Source organism: Typopeltis vanoorti, chromosome 10, assembly GCF_054136105.1.
Source record: "Typopeltis vanoorti isolate ZY-2024b chromosome 10, IOZ_Tvanoo_1.0, whole genome shotgun sequence".
Taxonomy (NCBI): Eukaryota; Metazoa; Arthropoda; class Arachnida; order Uropygi; family Thelyphonidae; genus Typopeltis; species Typopeltis vanoorti.
The window spans coordinates 114,775,321-114,801,304 of record NC_143558.1 but is presented as its reverse complement, the minus strand read 5'-3'; the positions used below and the strand labels follow the sequence as shown (position 1 = coordinate 114,801,304).

The 25,984-nt window shown below is 34.8% G+C and overlaps 1 protein-coding gene across 1 annotated transcript in view; it reads left to right on the top strand.

Moving 5' to 3' along the window:
* LOC150102719 (WD repeat-containing protein 43-like) overlaps positions 1-25,984 on the top strand; it is a 128,725-nt gene that overhangs the window by 68,025 nt on the left and 34,716 nt on the right. Inside the window, exons 5-7 of the mRNA XM_090398726.1 lie at positions 5,865-5,983; positions 15,721-15,820; positions 22,814-22,878. Of these exons, the coding sequence (XP_090254852.1) occupies positions 5,865-5,983; positions 15,721-15,820; positions 22,814-22,878 (284 nt within the window). The remainder of the gene's footprint in view (positions 1-5,864; positions 5,984-15,720; positions 15,821-22,813; positions 22,879-25,984) is intronic.

Sequence of the window (25,984 nt, the reverse complement as noted above, 5' to 3'; positions counted from 1 at the left end):
TACAGCTATTTGCTGATGATGCAAAGATAGGTAGGGTAATCAGGACTGCTGTTGATATGTACTCGCAGAATGATTTGAATAGGCTGCAATTGTTGTCATGTGAAAATGGTTGTTTCACTGTTAATAAATGTAAAGTCATGCACTTTGGTTTGATTAGATATCCAATGTCATATTATATTGGTGGGATTATGCTTGAAGAAACTAATGTGGCTAGGAATCCTAGGGATCTTCGAGTTTTAGTAGACAGGAAGTTGAAGTTCAAGGGTCATATAGCAAAAATTGTAAATACAACTCAGGATAAATGACAATGCTGAAACAAACCTTGCCATGTAAAGATAAGGAAGTCATTTTGCCTCTTTACAAGGCCTTAATGAAACCCCGCTTGGACTATTGTGCACAGGTGTGGTCAGTATTCCACAATCCTGATATCATGATTGTGGAATACTGATTATGAAGACAGCTTGAGAACTTGCAGACATTAGCAAACAAGAGAAAGAGAAGAGTAGTGATATGATTGAGACTTACAAACTTCTGAAAGGGTTAGACAGAGTTTTATTAGATGGAATTTTTCATTTTATGGAGGGTGAGGAAAGAATGTGAGGGCATCCTTGGAAGTTGAGAATGCTGTGTGAGGACTAAATTTTTCTCTCACAAAGTGGTGTGTGATTGGAATGGATTGCCATTGGATGTTGTGTGTGCAAGTAGCATGAATGAATTCAAGAACAGGTATGACATCCGGTGTAAATAGTATGGCCTCCTCCCTCAATGAGTTCCTGACTCCCTGAAAGTCTCTCTTAACAATAACAATAATAATAATATGTATTTTGCTATGATAAGTCTGTCTATTCTCAAAAATTCAGTTTTAACTTCAGCAATAATTAAGTAAATTCAGTGTTCACACCTCTGTTTACAAAAACGAAAAACAATTTAATAATACTAAAATACATTAAAAGAAATTTACAATATTCTGAACTTTATCCACAAGTTAAATCTAAAAAGATAATCAACTAAATCACATCTTATGTCAACTAGAAAGTACATCTGCTTCTCTCTGACTCAGCTGTACTTCAAAAAAAAAAAAGTTGAACAGAAATTTCTTTATCTATTGTGTGGAAATAATCCCTTTCCAGAAAACCAGTTTTCTTTCACAAAAGTCTTCAAAATAACTGTTGATTACAGGTAACCCTTGTATAACGCAGATGTTAGGTTCCACAAAAAATACCGCGTTATATAAATCGCATTATGTGAGACTCAGATCACATAGAAAAAGTAGGGTTAGGTTCCGAAATCGCTTTTTTTTTTTTTAAAGATTATATTAACAATGACATATTTAACAAAAATATCTTTTTATCTAATTCAGGTAATCCGTGTAAGTTAAGAAAACATAAACTATGAAACAAATACATAGTATAAAATTATAAAAAATTATAAATTGTACGTGAACTTCATTGCACATAATACATAAATGTTTTAGGCAAAATAAATAAAGTGTATATTTTAATCGTCATCACTCTCTTCAAAACTGACATTTCGTAGCTATACTTTATGTATGAGTGGCCGGACATCGTCATCACTTGAAATCTCTTGGACATCGTTTGTATAATTCTCATTGCATACTTTGGCTGGTTTAGTTATCAAGAAGTCAGTAATAAGACCATGCTTACCACTATGCAGCATGTTTTTATTAAGTTCACAATATGGAGCTAAACGAATATCCAATTGTCTTGTGAATTTTCTGGAGTGCTCCGTTGAGGGATCATTATCTGTAAAATAACCTAACTTTCTTTTCAAGTCCAATCCTTCTTCTAATTTCTTTAAACTGAATTCTTTGTGATGAATCCGTTAATCAGAATCTTCGGCAGAACTTTCCCCTCCATTTGGTTCGACGTCATCTATTAATTGTACCAGTTCCTCCTCATTTAAATCTATTTCCCCAACAATTAATTCGCTATTGAAGACATTATGAAGAAGTTCGCGAAAGTTGAGCCTCATGTGCTGATCGAAACTCAATGTATCTTCAGTCTTCTTCAGTTGTTACCTTGGCAGTTTACAGTGGGTGGGTTTACTCCTATTAACAAACACGTATATTGCAAAATCGCTCGAAGTGGCCATTACTATAAAAATATTTTTTTTACATAAAAGAGCATTACATATTTATGTAACTCACCAAAAAATAAAGTGCTCAGCTTGAGATTGACACACACATGATTTTTAATTCTGAAATTTTAATTTTAAGTCTGCCAGTTTTAATAAAGACAAACATTAACAATTATTAATGTTACTGAACAAATAAATATATTATGTTATTAAACAAAAAATAAGGAATTTTTAATAAACAAACAGAACTTTAAACATTCACTTTCCTCAATTTTTTTGTGGTGAAATCTTTCAAGATATCTTGGAAGTCTACTTTTTGCACTGTCTAATTTCTATATGATAAAAATTAGATGGTGAAGTTAATAGAACTTTAAGTTAAGGGGATAAAAATTCCTTATTGTTTTTCAGCCAGTAAGCGAAACAAGAATCGAAAACTACGATCTGTAACGTTTCATGCCGACGAACTGTCGGCGTATCCAAGCGTAAGTGACCACTTGGTAGTGCCACACCACGGCAACTCGTTGCAAAGGTGGAGCAAGATCCCTCACTGTTCTTGATATTTTCTCATAATGTAAAACACACAGCTCTTAGGAGATGTAGTACTGTTTTACATTGAGGAGAGGTCACTACCCAGACCGGTTTCAACCTTTTTTGAGGTCTCATCAGTGAGTAGCTAGACCTAGAATATCAGAGTTCTTATAGTTCTTATAAGAACTGGGAGATGGACTGAGTCCTTGACTCTTTATCCCGTCATCTGAATGAAGTAAATCTGTGTGGATGGAATGTTATTGAGCTAAAAAGCTCTAGTCATGGCTGGGTAACGGCAATAGCCGAGCCTCAGTTAAAACTTCATTGGCTACAGCATTGCCATTTGTTACCCTGGAAGTCCTAAAAAGGACCCAAAACCCCCAATATCAGAGTTTAAGTGAAAAGAACTTACATATACTTTTGCTATACGATTGCCAGAAAGGTGTGTCACTATATTATATTATATTATTACATAGTATAACTAAGATGAAAAGCCAAACGGCTACTCACTGATGAGACCTCAAAAAAGGTTGAAACCGGTCTGGGTAGTGACCTCTCCTCATAATGTAAAACAGTACTACATCTCCTAAGAGCTGTGTGTTTTACATTATGAGAAAATATCAAGAACAGTGAGGGAGCTTGCTCCACCTTTGCAACGAGTTGCCGTGGTGTGGCACTACCAAGTGGTCACTTACGCTTGGATACGCCGACAGTTCGTGACATGAAATGTTACAGATCGTAGTTTTCAATCTTAGTTTCGCTTACTGGCTGAAAAACAATAAGGGATTTTTATCCCCTTAACTTATCACCCTCGCCAGAAAAATAGCCGTTTGGCTTTTCATCTTAATAGAACTTTGTTATAACTCAGGAAAGCTAACTAACTTATGCAGACATCAGGTATATATACTTGTTGGTGTTCTCGAAGCTTCTACTTGTGAATATTCTACTAGTATTTGGAGTCGGCGGGAACTCACAGAAAGCTTAATTTCTGGAGGTTTCTCGTGCTTGCTCTCTAGTGGGATAATATTAATGTAAAATCTTCATTTCTTTGAGTTGATTCACTTTTTCGATCTTTTGAAAACAATTGAAGAAAGCTTGATTTTAATTTTCTTTCAAGATCAAATGAATATTATTTTGATCTGTTGTCGTGGATCCCCTAAACAGTGTGGAGCCCATAGACAGCTTACTCTCCCAATTTGGTAATCTGGCATGGGAAAATGCTTCCATTTTCCAGTGAATGCAGTAAGAAAATAGATATCATTCTTAGAGACACTGCTCCACCTACAGACCTTTAGATTATGATCCCACTAAATTGCAAATCAAGAAATTAAAGCCAACTCAAAAAAAAGTTTCTTCCTGGGCCTCCTGACATCACAAAAAATCTTAAACCCTTCAGTTGCTACACTCTCCAGATATACTGCTTACCTAAAATTCATAAACCCAATTCCTCCCTCTAAGACCCATAGTAGATACCACTGATTCTCCTTGCTATAAATTATCTAAACAGTCCCCTCACTGGCCTTACCATATTGTACATAACAAAACTCTTCCTATTTTAAAAGTTCTATTGAAAATCTACTGATATCCTAGTGAGCTTTGACATCATTTTTCCCCAACATTTCCTTAAATGACACCTTATTGCTTTTAAAAACAGTTTTTCCTTTTGATATCACAAACCACTCTTTCTTTGCTATCCATTCTAGTTATTTCTCTTGGAAAAACAAAATTATAAACGGAGGGCTCCCATCTCACTGCTTGCCAATTTTTTTATGGAAGATTTTGAAAAAGAAGCTCTTTACTAAGCCTCTCTCAAATCTTCTATCTGGTTAAGATATGTAGATGATGTGTTTTCTATTTGATGTCATGGCCCAGAAACATTAGACACTTTTCTTTGTCTCCTCAAAGAAAAGTGTCTAATGAGTGATGAAGGTGTCTAGCCTTTCTAGACACTTTTGTCACTCACCTACCTGGTGGTAACCTGTCCTTTTCAATACACAGGAAACCCACTCACACAGGCAGATAGTCACAAATGTACCCTGTCCCTCTACAGTATGGTGTTATTAAAACACTAACCCATAGAGCTTATAACTTTTGTTCCAGTGAGACCTCTAGACCTCTCTTGCAGTAGAACTCAATCATATACACCACACTTTTTTTGCCTAATGGCTACAGTTCCCACAGTATAAAAAAAAAATAAAATAATAATAATCAATCCTTAACCTAGTCCACAACCTTCTCTTCAGAAAGATTTTAGTAATGCTGTCACCATCCCATATGTCTGAGGAACATCAGGAAAATTAGCCAGAATCTTCAAGAAATAATCTTTGCACCAGTGTTTCAGGCCCTGATTTGCTCCACCAAAGACAAGCACCCTCCTCTCTCAGTTCCAGGTGTATATAGAGTTCCTTGTTCCTTCAAGTTGGCCTACTGTGGACAGAGAAGATCAGCTACCATCTGCATGGAAGAACGTAAAAAATACATCTACAGTCACGACTATTTTCATTCTGGCTTTGGCAGACTGTGCTCAAAAAATCAATTGGTAAAAGATTGTCATGCTCCATCAGAATAAATTTAGAAGAGAAAGACTATTTTTAGAATTTTCTGCTGCTCTTAAAAGTCCGCTTAATTTGAATATATGTGGTTGCATAAAGCTTCCCAAAATGTAGGAAACACTAATACTTCAAGATCCCATTTTACATCCTAGGCTGCTGACATATGTCCATAGATGCTCCACCTAGTTAGGAATCTAGTCTTTCATCAACATTTCACTTAGTTTTGCGGCCTGTGTGTGTGTGTGTGTGTGTGTGTGTGTGTGTGTGTGTGTGTGTGTGTGTGTGTGTGTGTGTGTGTTACAAGTCTTGTATTCTCCCTGACAATGTCTCTGTAACTGAGATGAAATATTGGAAGAATTAAATGCTCTTTTTAATCCTTTCCTTGTGCTGCTTCACTCCATTAAACTTTTAACATGAATTGCTCCTAGCACCTAAGTCTTAACACATGGACATTAATTGTGCCATTTATATTAAATGTTACTTACTTAAAATATTGAACTTACAACATTTCTCTTCTATATAATGAACAGATAATATGCTGGAGAGGAGAAGAGTTCATTATTAGATGAGATGAAGCGACATAAAGCATGCTTTATTATTTTTATTTAGACTAAAATAAAACAATTCAAAAAAGTATTTTGATTATTTATGACATAAAACATAATAAACAATCCAGTACTATTTCAGAGATTTATGGGGCATGCAGAAGAAGTTTTTAATCTACTTTTAGTAAAACTGGATGACCATGTAATAGAAGGCAGTTATTTCATTTCAGCTGCCAGGAATGACACTTTTCTAAGTGTTTGGTATGTATATTATATATAATACATAAGAGTGACTTTGATTTTGATATTTATTTTTTTTAATGATTTTTCTTGGAAATATTAAAAAGTAAAGCATTATTTATTATTCACTATTTTTAGCTTTATTGCATTCTTCTGTTGATATGATTATTTAAGAGTTTTCTCTGAGTTTTGCATGTTAACTGAACATTTCACACCAGTTTAATTTTTGCTATATGGCATAATTGATCTGGAACAAAAAAATGAAATAAATAAATAAAACAAATTCAGAAATAAATTTTTTGAATCAGTTGTCTCAAAAAAAATCTTTTTAATAATTGTTCATAGAATATGAACATACAGTAGTATGACCACACAGGAAATGTGCATTTTGCATTATTCTTAGATTGCTAATTTTAGCATTCATTGAATTCTGTTTTTATTACATTAATATGCTGCATGATTTTGGTGATCAAAGAATTTACACTTAAACTGATCGGAATTAAGTGCTCAGAGAAAGAGTTCAGTGAAAGACATCATAGTCATGGAAAAACTAGATGTCAAGAGGCATGAAAGCCTTAAGATGAGATGTTTAACTCTTGATTGTAATGACAGTGAGATTGTGAGAAAGTCTCGATAGTGATGATCCCAAGTATTAGGGATCTGGTATTAGCATCTAAGAATCTTACCAAGATGAGAGAGCAGTCATTTGATTTTGACTTGTAAGTTATCTTGAAATTCTTCCTGGCTTGGGAAACTGTATGGTTCCAAGGGTGTCTGAAAGCTGCTATATCTGACTGCATCACCAGCATTACAAGAATAAATTGCATGGAAGGTAAATGTATGAATAATACTTCAAAGGAAGAGCTACATAAAAAGAAAGCATTGTGGATCCAGTAAGAGAAAAATGATAACATCCTTAGCAGTATGGAAAAATAAAATAATAAATAAATAAAGCCAGGCAACGTAGGCAACAGTCACATTAAGGAAGGCAAAATCAAACTACAAAAAATATCTAAAGAGGCTAAGGAAAATCTGAGAGGTTTTTTTTTTTTCCTAATAAAACAAAGAATAATCTTAGGAAATGCAGATAGTTAAAAAAAAAAAAAAAAAATAGCAGGTGCGCTAGAAATGAAATAGCCAACATATTTTAAAGAGGCATTTGTGCCATTGAAACCAACATAGGAAATGTGTAGGCACAAGAAGTTTTATTACTGATTATAAATATTTTGAACTGAAATTGAGAGATTATCTTCAACATAACCAACAGTTCAAAAAAAGGTAGAATAACAATGGATTTCACATTCAAGATGGAAGCAGTGCTAGAAAGGTATGAAGACTAATATAACTTAGTTGATACATATAAAAAATGTTACAGTTAGTGCATAGCATTATACATGTCTGCAAGGAGATGTGCTTTGCATTATAGGTGATACTAAGACAAGTAGTGATGAGAGTTTGGTCCACCTTTACCACGAGTTGCCTCAGTCCTGAAGATACTTCAGGTGCAAACTTTGTTTGTCACACTTGGATAAAGGATTAAACTAAATTTATTATAGTCTAACCAAGTGGAAAAAAAAACTTTCAACATTTTTCTCTAAATCCAGAGTAATTTAATAATAAGATGAGACACCTTTTGACAACTTGTATAGGTAAATATGACTTCTCCATTGCTTCTGCCTCAGTATCACTACCTCTGGATCTGGCTCCCACTGACGAGACCTCAATAAAGGTCGAAACTGGTCTGGGTAGTGGCCCTTCCCTTAATGAATAGCATTATGCATGTCCTCAAGGAGATGTGTGCTTTGCATTATGGAAGATACTAAGACAAGGAGTGATGAGAGCTTGGTCCACCTTTACTACGAATTGCCTCAGTCCTGAAGATGCTTCAGGCATAAACTTTGTTTGCTTACACTTGGATAAAGGATTAAACTAAATTTATTTTTGTTGGAATAATGCCATCCCAAATTTTTGGTAAGGAAAATAGTCATTCAGGTTTATGCTGGGGTGATGTATTAGGCACTCAAATTTAAAATAGCTGCTATGTGAAAGATGTCTTCTACCTGACACAGCTCTGTGCTGAACTAGACCAGTCTTTTAGGGCAGCACTTCCCACACTGTGGGCCGCGGCCCCCTTGGGGCCGTAGGTTTTGTTGAGGGAGCCGTGAAATAATGAAAACAAATTTTAAATGTTTTAAGACTAAGTAGATTTTTTTACTTTAAAAGAAACGTATTTAACTTTTATTATTTATTATTTCTTTTTTGTTATTTTTTTATATTTTAATGGAAAAATTCACACATTGGTGTTGGTTCACAAACTTTGCTTCCTGTGTATGTCAGCACTTAATGAATATTAGTAAATATTGCTTATTCATATGTTTCATTTCAAAGCAGTGGTTAATTGTATTTACTTCGAATGCTCTCGAGGGAAGCTCCAAATCTTCCTGTCCCTTTCATGACGCGTTCGTAATCAGGGACTGTTGATATTGACTTTATATACATATCAAAACTCGTTTTATATTATCACTGTCATCCGAGCTAGTTTTCTGTTACCAATAAAAGTTTCGCATATACTTCACACATGAAAAAAAGCTTAAATAAGTTCATGTGGGGAGATAGTAACTCGCTTGCAGTGGTAAACAACACGCCCTCCCTAACAGCCACTATACTGCAGAAGCAATAAAAACAAGTACTTTTATTATATGCCAGTGAATAAGGTATGAGGAGTCTGTGTAATATATTTCTCAACAAATAGTGCAATTAGAGAAAACTGGAATAAAAACACACTAATTAATGAATCACATGTCCCTTCATACAGAAACTATGCTGTATGAGGGGACTGAAACAAAACCATATGTTGCATGGGCAAACACAGTATCTAACTAAAAACTAATTAGTGGTAAGAAATGCAAAAGCAGATTACGAAAGGAAATTGGCCACGCAGGCTAAAGAGAATCCCAAACAGTTTTTTCAATATGTTGCAAGTAAAAGGAAAAATGCTCATGGTAGAATGATCTTAAAAAATGCTGAGGGTAGGGAGGTAACTGAATCAGTCGATATTGTGGAATTACTGAGCGAGCACTTTGCAAGAGTATATCATCCAGGTGGTGACTTTGCAGGAATGGAAGAACCAACAGCTTATACTGGAATTGTGATGAATGAAGTAGAGGTAACTAGTCTATTACAGAACCTCAATGTCAATACATCTGTGGGATTGGATGGTATACCAGCTCGTGTCGTAAGTGAAGCGGCCAAAGAATTGTCAGTGCCCTTGACCATTTTGTTTAATTTGAGCCTCAGGACTGGGTCAGTCCCAAGGGGGTGGAAAGAGGGGAAAATAGTTCCACTGCACAAAGGTGGTTCCAAGGCTGCTGTTGAAAATTACCGGCCAATCAGCATAACAGGAATCATTATCAAGGTCTTAGAGAAAATAGTCAAGAGGAAAATACAAGATTGGATAGAAGAAAATGGGATACTGTATCGGGGACAGCATGGTTTTGTGAAGGGTAGGTCATGCCTCAGTAACTTGCTCACGTATTATAACACAGTGACGGCTGAACTGGATAAGGGTAATGGGTTTACAGTGATTCTACTGGACCTTGCCAAGGCCTTTGACAGGATACCACATGGAATTCTAATCAGTAAATTGCAGCATATGGGAATGGACATAGGGTTGGTGAGATGGATAGGAGGGTGGTTGACGGAGAAATATCAGAGAGTGGTTTACTCAGGAGTAGAGTCCACAAGACGGCCTGTGACTAGTGGTGTGCCACAAGGATCTGTTCTTGGACCACTGCTGTTTAATTTGTTCAATAATGATATAGGAAAGGATCTGAGAGGAACAGTTCATTTGTTTGCGGATGATGCGAAGTTGGGTAGGGCAATAGTGAATGCAGATGACGTCAAAATTTTGCAGGATGATTTGGATAGATTGAAGGTCTGGGCTAAGGAGAATGGATGTCAGTTTAATGTGGCAAAATGTAAGGTTATGCATTTTGGGGTAAAAAGATTGGTGGCAGTTTACTGCATTGGTTGAACCGTGCTCCAGGAAATTGATGAGGCACGAGATTTAGGAGTGTTGGTGGATAAGGAATTGAAATTTAGGGGACACATTGCAAAAGTGGCCAAATCAGCTCATCAAATCACTTGGTTGCTGAAGAATACGTTGACAAGCAGAGACAAGCAGGTTATTGTTCCTCTGTATCGAGCCTTGATAAGACCCCATCTAGACTACTGTGCTCAGATTTGGTCACCTAGGTTTCTTCTTGATGGGGAGGAGGTGGAGAGGATCCAGAGGCGAGTGACCAAGATGATAACAGGTCTGTGGAATGAACCGTATGAGAACAGGTTGAGGATTTGTGGGTTGCAAAAATTGGTTGATAGGCAGAGGAGGGGAGATATGATTGAGACTTTCAAATTACTGAAGGGTTTCTATAAAATTAATTCAGAAGATATCTTTGAGAACAGGGCTGGTTGTGGGAGGACTAGGGGACATCCATGGAAACTGGGCAAAAGCGTGGTTAGTAAAGGTGTTAGAGCTGGGTTCTTTACTTTTAGAGTAGTGAATGAGTGGAATGTGCTCCCTGAGTCTGTGGTGGATGCTGTGACAGTGAATGAGTTTAAGGCGAGGTATGATAGATACTATATGAATGTCAAATAGTTGTGATGAATATGATTTGGGGCCTCCCTCGATGAGTCTAATGACTCCCTGGAGTTGCCCGTAATAATAGTAATAGTAATTAGATGTGTGTGAGTTCGATTTCCCAAGGCAGCATTAAAATTCAACTGAACCTGTTAAAATTTGTAAAAGTGTTAAAACTAAGTAATATATATATAATGAATGTTATGGCAGTTTCACATATGGAATTCGGTTGAAGAGCATTTCAACTCAATTGTCAGCTATGCTTTTATCTTTCGGTTGCACGATCCATGCAACACATGATATCTGTGTTGCATGGATAAGTTTTTCATTTTTTGCCAGGAAATCTGATGTAAACAGAGTTGGGTAGTAAAATCACCTAAGCAGTATGCTATGTGAGTCTGAACTTTGCTATGTGATAATTTAATGCAGTGTATGATTGGTCTTAGAGGAATACCATTACAAGTTACCCCACTCCATATTTTTTTATATATTTTTGTTAGACCATAGAAATGAGGGTTTCTGCTACAATGAGTTCAATTCTCGATAGTATCTTTTTTGTCTCAGCTAACAACTTCTTGAAAAAAAAATTTGTTTTTTTCATTATGCTCTTTATAAGGTTGTACTCAGTCTCTTGAAAAATAGTTCTCACATTTAGAATTCAATATTAAATGAGCCATCATTCCATCTGTAATTTTTTTTCTGATAAAAAAAAAGTATTGACAATTTGTAAACAAAAATGATGATGGAGCATGACGCAAAAATAGCATCATCCTATCTGAGGCATCATCTAGTTAAACAAGGCCCTCTCCTCTGTTTTCATCAGGAATTGTGAATAGTGAAGTCAACTTATGGCAAATTCAGCCAGGAGTTGACATTCAAAATTCAAAATATGCACTGTCAGCATAAAGAACCACCAGTGAACATGAAACTGACAGAAAATTAAAGAAGTACTATGTCAACATAATTAGGATAACTGAGATGAAGCAGGTAAGAAACTGCTAAATAATAACTAGAAAGTTATCTTCTTCCTTATACCCTCTTTTACCTTGCAGTGTCGAGAGTCCATTGATCATTGGACCTCACTCCGTTTACAGAATAAGGTGGTCAGCCTTATGCCCCGGTGTATCCTATGGCCTGTAGTGTTGAGTTCTCAAGGCCAGTTTGCCTGCTTTGCGGGATGAAAAACCCCAGAATAAACTGGGGAAAAAAACCCTGCTGTTCATCCCCAAGACTGGCTAACTTGGCTATGGCTGAGGAAGATCCTTCAGCTCCTCACGTCACCGACGGGAATCGAACCTAGGACACTCCTTCCCCAGGCATATGGTTGCGAAGCGCATAGCCACTAGGCTAACCACGCAGACCTAGAAAGTTATTATTTTTAGTTTTGTTGTAATTATTATTAAAAAAACATGAGGGGGAAATGAGTAGCTGTACTGTTCGACATTAAATAGAGATATACATTCCTTGATTAGTAAGCAGTTTCAAGTAGTGGTATGGACAGATTTCGAAATTGAAAATGGGTTAATAAGATTTTTGTTCGAAGTTTTTTCCCACTTGGTTAGACTATAAATTATATATTTAGTTTAATCCTTTATCCAAGTGTAAGCAAACAAAGTTTACGCCTGAACTATCTTCAGGACTGGGGCAACTCATAGCAAAGGTGGACAAAGCTTCACATCACTTGCTTAGTATTCCATAATGCAAAGCACATCTCCTTGCTATAATGTATAATGCTATGCATTATGGGAAATATCACTACCCAGACTGGTTTCAACCTTTATTGAGATCTCTTCAGTGGGAACAGACTCAGAGGTGATACCAAAGTTGAAGGAATGCAGAAGTCATGTTTCCTTATACGAGTTGCCAAAAGGTGTTGCACCTTATTATTAAATTACTGTGGATTAGAGAAAGATGTTGGAAATGTTTTTCCATTTGGTTAGACTATAAATTATATATTTAGTTTAATCTTTATCCAAGTGTAAGCAAACAAAGTTTGCACCTGAAGTATCTTCAGGTAAACATGACTTCTGCATTGCTTCAACCTTGGTATGACCTCTGGGTCTGGCTCCCACTGAAGAGACCTTAATAAAGGTCGAAACCGGTCTGGGTAGTGAGCCTTCCCTTAATGCATAGCATTATACATGTCTGCAAGAAGATGTGTTTTGCATTATGGGATACTAAGGCAAGTGATGTGAAGCTTTGTCCACCTTTGCTACAAGTTACCCCAGTCCTGAAGATAGTTCAGGCGCAAACTTTGTTTGCTTACACTTGGATAAAGGATTAAACTAAATATATAATTTATAAGAAGATTTTTCTCTGTGGTTGCACAGAAGGTTGTAATAGTAGTAGGGAAGAAATTTTTCCAAGCTTATTAGAGGACAGCTAACATAAAAAGGAAAAGTTTGGAAATATAAATTGCAAAGTAGGAAATTAATGCTAGACATATAGAAATATTTTTGGATAATGTGGAGAACAAACATCTGACTTGCTGAATTAGGATGTGAGCAGAAAGTTCCAACAGACAAATGTGCATAAATTCATATAAAGAAAATATACTCATGAAATTTGCGAAGTGATCACCATCTAGTTTCAAAGAGCAAGATCAATATGAATCACATATTGAAAAATGTACATGAAATTATAAAAAGAATAGAAGAGGTTTTCAGAATTTGAATTATATTTTCAAATATATAAATATTGGAAATAGAAATAGTGAATTAGAAATTTTAAAAATCTTGAATAGAAATTAAAATGTGGACAAGAAAGAAAAGAAAAAACAAACAAACATAGGAGACCCAATAGCAAAACAGAAAATAAATATTAATTGTTCAACTAGGAATGCATATGGTGAAATTGCATGCAAGGATAAACAGAACAGTCCAGAAATAGAAAAATCATTAAAGATTCCTTTCAGGTAAGTCAACAGATGGCAGTGGAGAATGTAGAGAAAAATTAAAAAAAAAAAAAAAAAAAAAAACTTTATAAAAATAACTAAATAAAGATCTGGGAATGACTTGAAGTTAATTGGAAGATAAATGTTTATGATGATGGTAAAATGTTCTCAGGCCTATTGAAAAGCACTAGAAATGGAAGAAAAAGTACTATCAAGTAAATCAGATGTTAAAGACAATATCAGTGCTGAAAATAAAGATATTTTGGATGTCTGGAGTCTTTACTTTGAAATTGAAAGATTATAACAATTACAGTGAAGAAAATAGGTACAGAATAATTGTAGAAAGTATTCAAATGAAATATAATTAGGAAAACACATCATTACTCAAAGTCATCAGAAATCTAAAATATGGAAAGATATCGGGAGTTGATATTTAACCTGAAATGCCTAAAAATATCAAGGTCTAAGTTTTATAATAGCTACACTGCATAATTAAGAAGGGCTGATCAGCAGGTTTAATTCTGCAGAGTTCTCATTAGCATCCATCTATAATAAAGAGAAATAAAACAGTGAGAGAATTACAAAGGAATTGTGGGTGAGATTTCTGTGAGCATACTTATGAGAGGCTGAGAAAAGTGAAAGAGAAACTTTGGAAGAAACAGCTGCATTCTAGCTAATTAAGGCTTATCAGAATCATATTTTTACTTTAAGATAGTCAAGATATTATGGAAATAAAACTAGGGTTTGTATTTTTTAAGTGTATCAATCTGGAAAAATTCATAAGCTGCTAAGAAAAAAAAAGGCTGTTCCTAATGTTACAGTTTTATATAGTGTATATGGGATATTATGCAGAGCCTAAGCCTATACCCTTAAAGTTGTAAGTCATCAGTTGGATTGAGAGGTACAGAATATGTTGAAGATTGTTTGATATAAAATATGTCATATGGCAAAGTTGGATACTCTCTCTCTCTCCATCATTTATATGGATCATATGAATAAATGTAACATTAAACCTGAAATTGAAGATATTAAACTTAGCTCTTTGTTTTCTGCAGATGATGATATACATCATCATCATCATACGTATCAAGTATTTAGGCTTAGTATGGCCTGTTCCGGCCTTAGAAGTCATCGTTGAATCATTTAAGAGGACGTCCTGGTTTTCTTTTTCCTAATGGCTTGTACTTTAAGGCTTGTTTTGGTAATCTTTTTATTTTCATTCTTTGAACGTGTTCCATCCATCTATGTTTATATTTTTTAATTTTTTCAATTACTGGTTCTTGGTTTAATTCTTTCATAATATTTTCGTTTCTTTTGTGATCAAATATACTTTGCAGTTTTTCTCATAAACTTCATTTCTGCTGTTGTTAATCTTTGTCTTTTTGTTTTATTGTCCAGATTTCGCTTCCATACATTAAGACCGGTAGGGCTAATGTATTGTATACTTTGATATATACTTTGATATATATACTTTGATGATATACACCGAAATAAATCCACTATGAGTTTTCACAACTGAAACAACTATTAGTGAATATAGTAAATCGAACATGAAAATTGATAATATGATAAGCATCATGTAATTAATGATGGGAGCCATTTGAATAGGTTATTTGGAATGAGATAGATATTAGCCAGATCACTAACAGTATATTTAAAATATGTTATAGAGCTGAGAATTGAGTTAGAAATAAAACAGTTGATCAAAGACTAGGCTACAGATAAGGTTTTTATTATTGTTATTATTATATGTAGAAAAATTAGTGCAAGGATAGCATCAAGGGTAAAATTATATTAAAAAGGAAGCGTTTAAGGTGTCAGCAGAGACAAAAAAAAAGGACGATTTATGGTATAGTTATTTAAACAGGGTCGGAGAGAAAAGATTAGAAAAACATGCATTTGTTTCTTGGATGACAGAAAAAAAAAAAGGACCTAACGAAAGACTGAAATCTAGATAGAGCGAATATATTTAGCAGTAGCTTAAAGACTAAAATGTAAAATATTACTTGTAAGAAAAATCGTTGGAGGAAAACTAATAATGTAAACTTATTTATTATCCTTAGTGGATAATAACTAAGTTTATATTATTAGTTTTCCATCCCCTTAGATTTAAAAAAAAGTTGGGGAGGCTCACCCACTCTGATGTGCTTTTCACCAGAAAAGTAGGTTTATAATGCCATTATTTGACATTTATATATATATATATATGTTTGACATTTTTTATAGGCAATTTTCAACTAATAAAGACACAAATGCTTTGGCACGTTTCAAACTTGATAATGAACCAGTTGATGTGAAAGTTTCACAGGCAGATAAAACAAATCAGGTATTGCATTTACATTTATTTTAAATTCATTTTTAATTTGAAAACCATTCTCAGAGAATGGTCTTAAAGTTTTTTGCTACTAATTTGACTCATTGCTAGATTTGTCTTGAATTTTACTGAAGAAAGTGGCAAATAGTATAATCCAGCATTACTAATGCTAGGTGAGAACCTGTGGAGTCTAGTATAAATTCTTAATTTGTACTACATATGCATTTTATGTGGGGAGAAGAGCATGAATTTAGTTCAGTGATGCAGTGAAACGCTGAAAAGAAAGAATTAACTCATTAACATTAAATTTGAATATCTGGAATTGTGAAATTTTCAGAATATATAGTTCCCTTGTTTTAGAGAAATAGGGTGTTTAATTTGGTGGTATTGCTGATTGCGGATCTTAAGAGCATATCTTAAGAAAATATTTACGTTTAGCAAGAAAGTAACCATCTTTTAATAGAGATATCCTAAACATTTATGTGGGTGCAAATGTTTAGAAATATAACAGATGCAGAAAAAATGATGTAGAAAAAAAAGAAATTTATTAAAAATCTCCAATATATTTAATCCAGTGTAACATGGACGTTATCGGGGAAGGGAAAAAAAAAGAATCAGTAACTACATTCAAAACATGAATTATAAGATATAAGTCACATGGCATGAGTTTACAGCTGTGATCATGTCTTGATCACAGCTGGCATGACAATCTCAAAGGAACAAATGGAATATATTCAGTAATAAAATTGCAAATGGTTAATGGTAATTACTTCCCAAAACTTTGAACTTGCACACAGTGGTTAAGGTTTGGGAAATTTTGTAGTTTTTCACAAGTTTCAAGAAAATGATGATCACTTTTGAATCTGTTGAAAGGAAGAATTTTAGTCTGTTTCAGACAACTCTGTGTCTAGTCTCAGTAGCACATGGGGAGCAAGAACAGACTTGTTGGATTTTAAAAATGTGATGTAACCCTGATGTGCTTTGATTCTAATCTCAACAGAGTGGCCAGTGTATCCAAAATAACAAAGATGATTGATTCATTCATTCATTTCATTTTGTATGGTGATTCAACATCCGTGAGCCCCTTTTACGGGGAGGTACGGCACCACTTCAATCCCCCTATTTTTATCTATGCTCGGGACTGGCATAGCTGACAATTCAGACCTATGGCTGGATGGATTGTCTTAAGTATTCCTGACACGGGGCCAGTTTGCCAGCTTATGGGATGAAAAACCCCATAAGCTGGGGAAAACTTGCTGTCTACACTCAAAGACCAGCTAATTTGGCTATGGCTGAGGAAGATTCTTAAGCTCCTCACGTCGTCGACAGGAATCGAACCTAGGACACTCCTTTCCCAGACATATGGTTGTGAAGTGCATAGCCACTAGGCTAACTGCACATACACAAAGATGATAAGAACAGGGCACTTAATAGACAACCCATAAGTAAAGCTAGATTTTGTAATTGGTAGATAAGAAGATAGCTGAGCTGGCTTGAAGGAAGTATATAGACTGCACTTGGGAAGAATCCTTGTTATGAGGGTGTGCTGAAAAGTTGTTATAATCACCATGAAGAAATTGAGCTAAAACCATCTAACTTACACATTATTCTCCATATTTCCCATGAAGTGTTACACTATTACAATGCTGCTGTATCATTTGCAATCCTCTGAGAAAAAAAAGTCGTTCCCTTGTTGCACAAACAGTCCACAACTGTAGATATGATTTCATCGTCTATGGTAAATTTTGTTCCTTTCAAGTGTTTCTTTAAATTTGAGAATAGGAAATAGTCAGATGGGGCAAGTTCTGGTGAATAGAGTGGGATGTGAGGCAGGCATTGAAAGCCCAAGTTGTGTATTGTTTTTTGGGTTTCGTGAGCAGGTGCATTGTCCTGCAAAACAACATACCTCTGCTCATTTTCCTGTAGTTTTTTCTTCAGAGCTGGTGAATAAACTGCTGCTGTAACAGTTTCACCTTTTTTTGAGGTATCTGACAAAGATTACACCATCCATATCCCAAAAGACAATGACAAGAAACCTTCCCTGTTGACTTTTGTATTTGGAGCTGCTTTGGCCATGGAGAACTTTTGTGTCTCCACTCCATTGACTGTTGTTTTGTCTCATAGTGATGAAGCCATGTTTCATCAACATTCACAATACAAGCCAAAAATTTTATCACTTAATTTCTCAAAAGGTCCCAAAATCCCTTGAGATGACAGCACACGTTCTCTCTTTTGGTTGGCATTCTAACATTTGGGGACCCCCTTTGCCGAGAGCTTCTGCATGACGAGATGTTCGTGTATAATGACCCCAACTTGTTCCCTGCATATCCCTAGAGTCTTCTTTGCAATGTTTATGGCTGGTATTCATCTATTATAAAGGATCATTCATGCACTATGTTTTCATGTGTGATGGCCTTCCTGACCTTTGCGCATCTGTTGTATCAGGATGCCCAGTTTTAAACTTTGCCACCCATCTGGCAACTGTTGGATATGCTGGGACACAGTTACCTAAGGTCTCACACAAAGTTTGGTGAATCTCAGTTGCAGACTTTTCTTGTAGAATGAAAAACTTGATGACTGTCAGCATCTCTGTCTTTGAATTTCTTCAAAACCTCTGACATGTCTTATATATCCTAAAACAACAAATAATTACAGTTTGATGAAAAAACATGAGCATTTAAAGGCTTTTATGAAATGTTCTTTCTTGTGGTTATATCAGTTGCTTTAATATCATTTTTGTTCTAGGTGTTTATCAGAACTTTTCAGCCCTCCATCCTCTCATATTTGTTCAGACATTCCTTTTAGGTAAGGTATATCATCACAGCCAATACAACTTGAAATGAGGACTTATCAGTATCTTCTTTAGGTGTTTGGAATGACAACGCAAGTTATGTATGTGGAATATCATCCCAAATAATTTGCTATATTATCAAAGCCTATCCTGTGTTTATTGTACCTTTACTTTTTTTGTTAAAAATCTACTAATTGATTGTGTGTGTGTGTGTGTGTGTGTGTGTGTGTGTGTGTGTGTGTGTGTGTGTGTGTGTGTGTGTGTGTGTGTGTGTGTGTGTTATATGTAAAGAGTTTTTTTACCTTGGGTATAATATATGTTAAAGTATTTAATTTAACATATATTATTTATATATTTTAAATATTAACCTGGTTTTTTACTCCATTTCCCAAGTAAGTAAACAGACAAGTCGATCAAGTTTGCACCTGCAAGTGTTGCAAGTCTAGCTGACCCTGCAGGTAGTGCAAATCAAGGCAACTCGTGGTCAAGGTAGAATAAGCTCTGATCACTATTCTTAATATTTACCCTTAATGCAAAGCACATCTCCTGGAGGAGATGTATGGTGCTATGTATTAAAGGCAAAGGGCCACTACCCAGACCAGTTTCGACCTTTATTGAGGTCTCGTCAGTGGAAGCCAGGCTAAGAAATACTAAGTTTTAAGTAATACAGAGCTTATAAATATTTTACCAAAACAAGTTACCATAAGGTGCTTTGACCTTATTAAATAAAAATCTCAGGATGAGAGATAGATGTAGAGAGTTTTTTTTTACCTTGGGTATAATATATGTTAAAGATACCAAGCTATTTTAAATATAAATCTGGTTTTTTACTCCATTTCCCAAGTAAGCAAACAGACAAGTCAGTCAAGTTTGCACCTGCAAGTGTTGCAAGTCTAGCTGACCCTGCAGGTAGTGCAAGTCAAGGCAACTCGTGATAAAGGCAGAATAAGCTCTGATCACTATTCTTAATATTTACCCTTAATGCAAAGCACATCTCCTGGAGGAGATGTATGATGCTATGTAAAGGGTAAATATTAAGAATAGTGATCAGAGCTTATTCTGCCTTTATCACGAGTTGCCTTGACTTGCACTACCTGCAGGGTCAGCTAGACTTGCAACACTTGCAGGTGCAAACTTGACTGACTTGTCTGTTTGCTTACTTGGGAAATGGAGTAAAAAACCAGAGCTTATAAGTATTTTACCAGAAAAGTTACCATAAGGTGTTTTAACCTTATTAAAAAAATCTCAGGATGAGATATAAATGTAGAAAGTATTTTACCTTGGGTATAATAAATGTTAAAGATGCCAAGCTATTTTAAACTTGGTTTTACTCCATTTCCCAAGTAAGCAAACAGACAAATAAGTCAAGTTTGCGCCTGCAATATGTGCAGGCGCAAACTTGACTAGCTGAATAAGTCTAGCTGACCCTCAAAGTAGTGCAAGTCAAGGCAACTCATGCTTTAATAAGGTTAAAACACCTTATGGTAACTTGTTCTGGTAAAATACTTATAAGTTCTGTTATTACTAAAATCTTGGTATTTCTAGCCTGGCTTCCACTGATGAGACCTCAATAAAGGTCGAAACCGGTCTGGGTAGTGGCCCCTTGCCTTTAATACATAGCATCGTACATCTCCTCAAGGAGATGGGCTGTGCATTAAGGGTAAATATTAAGACTAGTGATCAGAGCTTATTCTACCTTTACCATGAGTCGTCTTGAATTACACTACTTTGAGGGTCAGCTAGTCTTGCAATATGTGCAGGCACAAACTTGACTTATTTGTCTGTTTGCTTACTTGGGAAATGGAGTAAAACCAAGTTTAAAATAGCTTGGCATCTTTAACATTTATTATACCCAAGGTAAAATACTTTCTACATATATATATATATATATATATATATATATATATATATGTTAAAGATACCAAGCTATTTTAAATATAAACCTGATTTTTATATTTTATTTATTATATAGATGCCTGAGTATATCGCAAACATTCCTGTCATTGGCCTAAACTTTAATGTAATTACATATGTTGTCCTCCTTGAGTTGACTTGCCTTGATTTATCAAATGATCATAGCTCTTTTGGCACATTCCTCCATCCCAATGGCATGTTTATTTTTCTAGACAAATATGTGGTCCCACCATTAGCTGACATTCTGACTCTTCCCATAATTTCTGTTTATTCATATTAGTTTCAACTTTTTGAGCCTGGTTTCTGCAACCCATATTGCCAAAGCCCTTAAAATATGACTTGTGCACTCACATTGCCAATTGAGCTGGATTGTGTCACCAGGCAGTACAGAATTGTTTAGATTACAAAATAGATGGTGTTTGTTGTTATAGAAACCGCAACAAGTGATCTTAGTGTAAACTGAGAGAACTGTTTTTGCATCTGTGGGCTGTTGAAGTCAGGTATTTCTTCATCATGGGTTATGTCTCTTAATATGCTAGCTTTGGATTGCAGTATTGCTTACTGGAAGTCAGTGATGTTAAACTGCTCCATTTCCACTGCTATACACAATTTTCATTTATTACTCATTCCCTTGCCATTATACCTTGCTGTTTTTTTTGCAGGTATACAACATTCTACAAAAAATTGTGTGTTTAGATAATTTTTGTATCATTGTATATTTTGTATACATCGTATAGAAAAATATTCCATTTGTTACCTAATTATGCAATTGCTGAATTCATTACATAAAACATTTGTGGAGTACATGGAATGCAACATTAAAACAAGGCAGTATTAGATAGAATTACTCCATCTGACTTTTCCAGTTAAGTAACGTACCAACAGTTAACATTTTTAAACAATAAAAAAATACATAAGAAATTAAATTTGAATATTCACCATGAAGAATGAAAACTATGCCTGTGGAATTAAACAAAAGCAAACTAAAGTTTTCACTGTTTGAAACACTTGATTGATATTACCTTATCTATTATTATTACTACTACTACTAAGCTGAAAAGTTCAGGTATGCCTAGTTTTTCTATCACTTAGTGAAATATCAGTAAATAATGACTAACAGTCTTTTAGAATATTACAGAATTAATTGTTAAAGCGATGTGATAGTATGCAGGAAAGCATTGTGATAGTTGATATATAACTCCTATATACTTATTCTGTGACTTGCATAGTTGAATTGACCTTGGCTGTGTGATAAAATGAAGGCAGTAAAATTTAATTCATCGATTGTGAAAATCTGGCTAACTATGCATAACAAATATGCAGATCTTTTGGCAGTCCTCTTGTGTATATACAAGAAAGATAGTCCTTTGGTACATACATTGCTGGGAATGAAGTCAAGGGACATCCCTCATGGGCAGTGTGCATCATGTCATGTAAGGAGTCATGTTTTTGTATCCAATATAAATTGGAAGAATATGATGCTGCCAAATCAGTGCAACTGTGTTCAGTAAAATAGCTGTGAGAAGGGAACTGACCGAGTTTGAAAGAGACGTTGTGATGGGTGGTGCCATGTTGCAGGCTTCTCAGTTTGGGAAATTGGGCCATCCCAGGTCAATAATCAGTGATACCATACTGAGATGAAGCACAGGAACTCAACTGCAAGTACTACCCACACCAGATGACCCACCACACTCACCGAACATGACTATAAGGTGCTACCTAGGATAATAAAAACCATCATTCATTGTCCAGCACATTGAATGCAGAGTTCCGAGCATGTTACAGGTAGGTCTGCAATGTGCAATCCCACGTTACCTGAACTAACATGCAACATCATCTTCAGTGGTATGTCGGGTGAGATCAAGGGATGTCTGTCCCACAACAGTCCAGGACCTCATTACATGTCTACAGGAAGAATGTTTTCTTGTTATGGATGGACTTCATTTATTCTATTAAAGATAAATTTGATGCAGCCAGGATATCATATTCAGTAGTTGGCATTTAGAATATAGAGACAAACAAGAACTTATTACCATATAACAGTTATGGACTTAGAGAGAGTCTACCTATTAAAGCATTATATATGAATTGACTTTGCTACAGAAAATGATACCACATTTCCAGCAAACAATTCCAAAAACATACTTCATACCATTTTGGTTCTATGAAGCCCAACACTGTCGCATTCTGTTGATGTTTGTTTTCATACTGTCCAAAAATATGTACTGTTTTGTTATATATATATATATATATATATATTATTATTATTATTTTTTTTTTTTTTTTTAATTTTTAAACAGGATATTACCATAACAGCTGTCACAAAAGAAGGCATTCTTCATATATTTGAACACAGACTAAATGGGTAAGTTATGTATTTCTATTTAAATATCATACCAATATTATATTAAATATTCCATTGTTTGTAGTCGACAATAGAAAACTGGTCTCACTTTCCAGTTTAAAAATTTTTAAATGAGATTTCTAGTCATATGGATTAAATGATTTTATATGTGGTTTTCTTGTAATGAACAGATAAGCCAAAAGTATATGATGTTTGATAATGTAACATAACATATCTGAGCTTGCTTTTTATGAGTAATGTGCTAGAGGATGTCACAAATGGTCGTGCCATAAAATCTTACAAAAAATGTATGGTAAAGTCCAAGAGACTCATTAAAGAAGATTATTAACTCACCTATGAGTGGTCTGTTTAGAATCTACTGTGATTGTTGCAGAATTGAGTTAATATGATCATGAGTTCACCAGACCATGAAGTAACTTTCTTTCATTGATATGAAATAACGTGCTATGTTATTATAGTAAATGCTACACTTAAAATTTATTTTATTTATTTTTTATTTAATTTGTGTGTGTGTATGTGATGATTATGATTCTATAGTTATGTAATGATTATGAATGTATAATCTGGAAGCTTTCTTAGTAGACCAAACATGGAACTTTTTCATCACTTTAGACTTATGATAAGCAGACTAGTAGTGTCACATTGAGTGATGAAATTCATCGAATACAAGAAGTTGTGTGCTGTCTTAGTGATAAAATAGAATGAAGATGGACATTTCACTATTAATGTTCAAAATGAGAGTGTGTCTATGTTTGAGGGAGGAGGGAATGAACAGTCTAGGTGAAAAAGTTTTTTTTTATTGTAAAACAATTACTTTATGTATAATGGAAGGCAGCTTTCTTCATTTGTACTGTTTATGAATAGTTTCTACCAGCTTGGGTGTCACCTGGTTATTATGTAAGCACACTGCAATTTTCTGCACACTGCATTTCACTGTTTTGCCCTGGTCAGAGAACCAGGGCAGAACAGTGAAATGCCAACCACTGGAATAGGCTCCAACTCAGCATCAGCAGAATTCAAGATTGCCACCATCAACATAAGATACATCAATGGAAAAGAAATGGAATTTGCAGAATTGAACGAGCACCAGATTGACGTAATTGTTGTTATTAAAACAAAGAAGATAGAAACAGGTAAGATTCTTCTAAGAATCAAATAAGATAGGTTAGATGTCAATATACTTCTTCAGAGAATTATGGTTTAAAATATCATATAGTTATGTGCCTAACTCTAAACAGAAGTTCTCTCAAGAGAAACTACGTAACACCATTAAACAATATGGAAACAATTCAGGTCATGAAAATAATATAGATCAGCTAATGTCAGAATATCATAAAATGTGTATATGAAGATTTAAAAGGTATTAAAGAACCTACATCATATTTTAATTTAAATACTGCTGATCAAGCTAACCAGTCTTGAAACATTAATGAAGACGCCACACAAACAAATAACAAATCTAAAGAGCTGAATAAAGTAAGTTATTATTATTAAGAGAAACCTCCAGGGAGTCAGTAACTCATTGATGGAGACCATACTATTCACACCAGCTGTCATACCAGTTCTTGATTTATTAACATTGAACTGATAGCTGTTTTCATGTGCTTGCTCACAATTCCCGCCTATTCAAACCACACTATTCCAGCCTATTCAAATCATTCTGGAAGTGCTGCATATCAGAAGCAATCCCGATTACCTTATCTATCTTTGCTCAACATGCAGCAAATAGCTGCATGTTGCATGTCAAATCCTTCCCAATGTCATTAATGTACAAATTGAATAGGAATGGACCGGGGAAACTGATTCTTGGGCATGCTACTGGTTACCTTGAATCTTGCAGATTCACCTCCCCCCCCCTCCTTTATATGACTTTTTGATATGTCAGTCAGCCATCTTCTTATCCATGCCAACAGTTTATAATCAAATCCCATGTTCTCTAATTTATGCAACAGTCTTCCGTGCTGTATTCTGTCAAAAAGCTTAGTAAAATCCAAAAGTATCATTGCATATCCATTCCCCTTGTCTAACCAATGGTAATATAAAATGTGAGCAAGTTGCTCAGACATGACCTTGCCGTAGTAAACCCATGCTGTTCATTGCAAAGTAGGGATTCTCTGTCAACCCATTTCTGAATGCGAGTCCTAATGAACTATTCCAAAATCTTCACCACTCCTGAGATATTGATTGTTCCATAGTTGGATACATTGGTCTTTCCCATATAAAAGTGATATGAATAATTTTGTCCATATTCAGATCTACATTTGCATTTCTTGGATTCATCAAATGATTTCTCAAGCAATTGATAAGTCATGCAAATTTTGATAAATCCATTGAAAATAGGCAAATGCAATTTTGAGGTCTAGAAATTATATTCATAAGAAGTATAATTTTGTTGAATTTAAAAGGGAGGTAATGTGTTTTGATTAATTTTTTTTTTTCAAAAACATAATAATAAATAAATTAAATTAAAAGAAATACTAAGCCTTTCGAAAAACCTCACAGTTCATAATTTACTTATTAATTTGTTTTGTTTATATATAATACTGAGCATAAATTTCATTAAGAGGTTTGTTTTGTTATCTGATAAATATTTGTTATAATTTATTAATGCAATTATAGGAACTGGCATGTGGTTAAGCAATTGCATAACGAAAGCAGAAATAAATGTATTTAAGTAGTCATTTTGCATACCTTAATATTGTAATCCTTGGGGATTTACATAGAAATAATGTTGCATGTACAATATATTATTGTATATTTGTTTATAGTAGTGTCCTTAGCCGTGTGCTATTACAGTATGTGAGCACTCTAGGAATGTCAGCTATGTTTTCACAAGGGTTTCACTTTGATTCTTAGTAACAGACATGCATGTTAAGTTTTTAGAATGGCTGTCACTGGGTAATGGAAACATTAGCAAGCAAGGAGGAATAAGCTGCCAAGTTAAATTCTCTGATCTCGGAAAAGTTATTATATGCATCTTTCTCTACTCTCCAAGGAGGAACTATGAAGTTAATAATTGAAGGGCAGTATAATGCATCAAGCCTCCATATATTAGTGAGAATGTTATGAGCTTAATGAAAAACAAGTGGTATATGTTCTGTGGAGT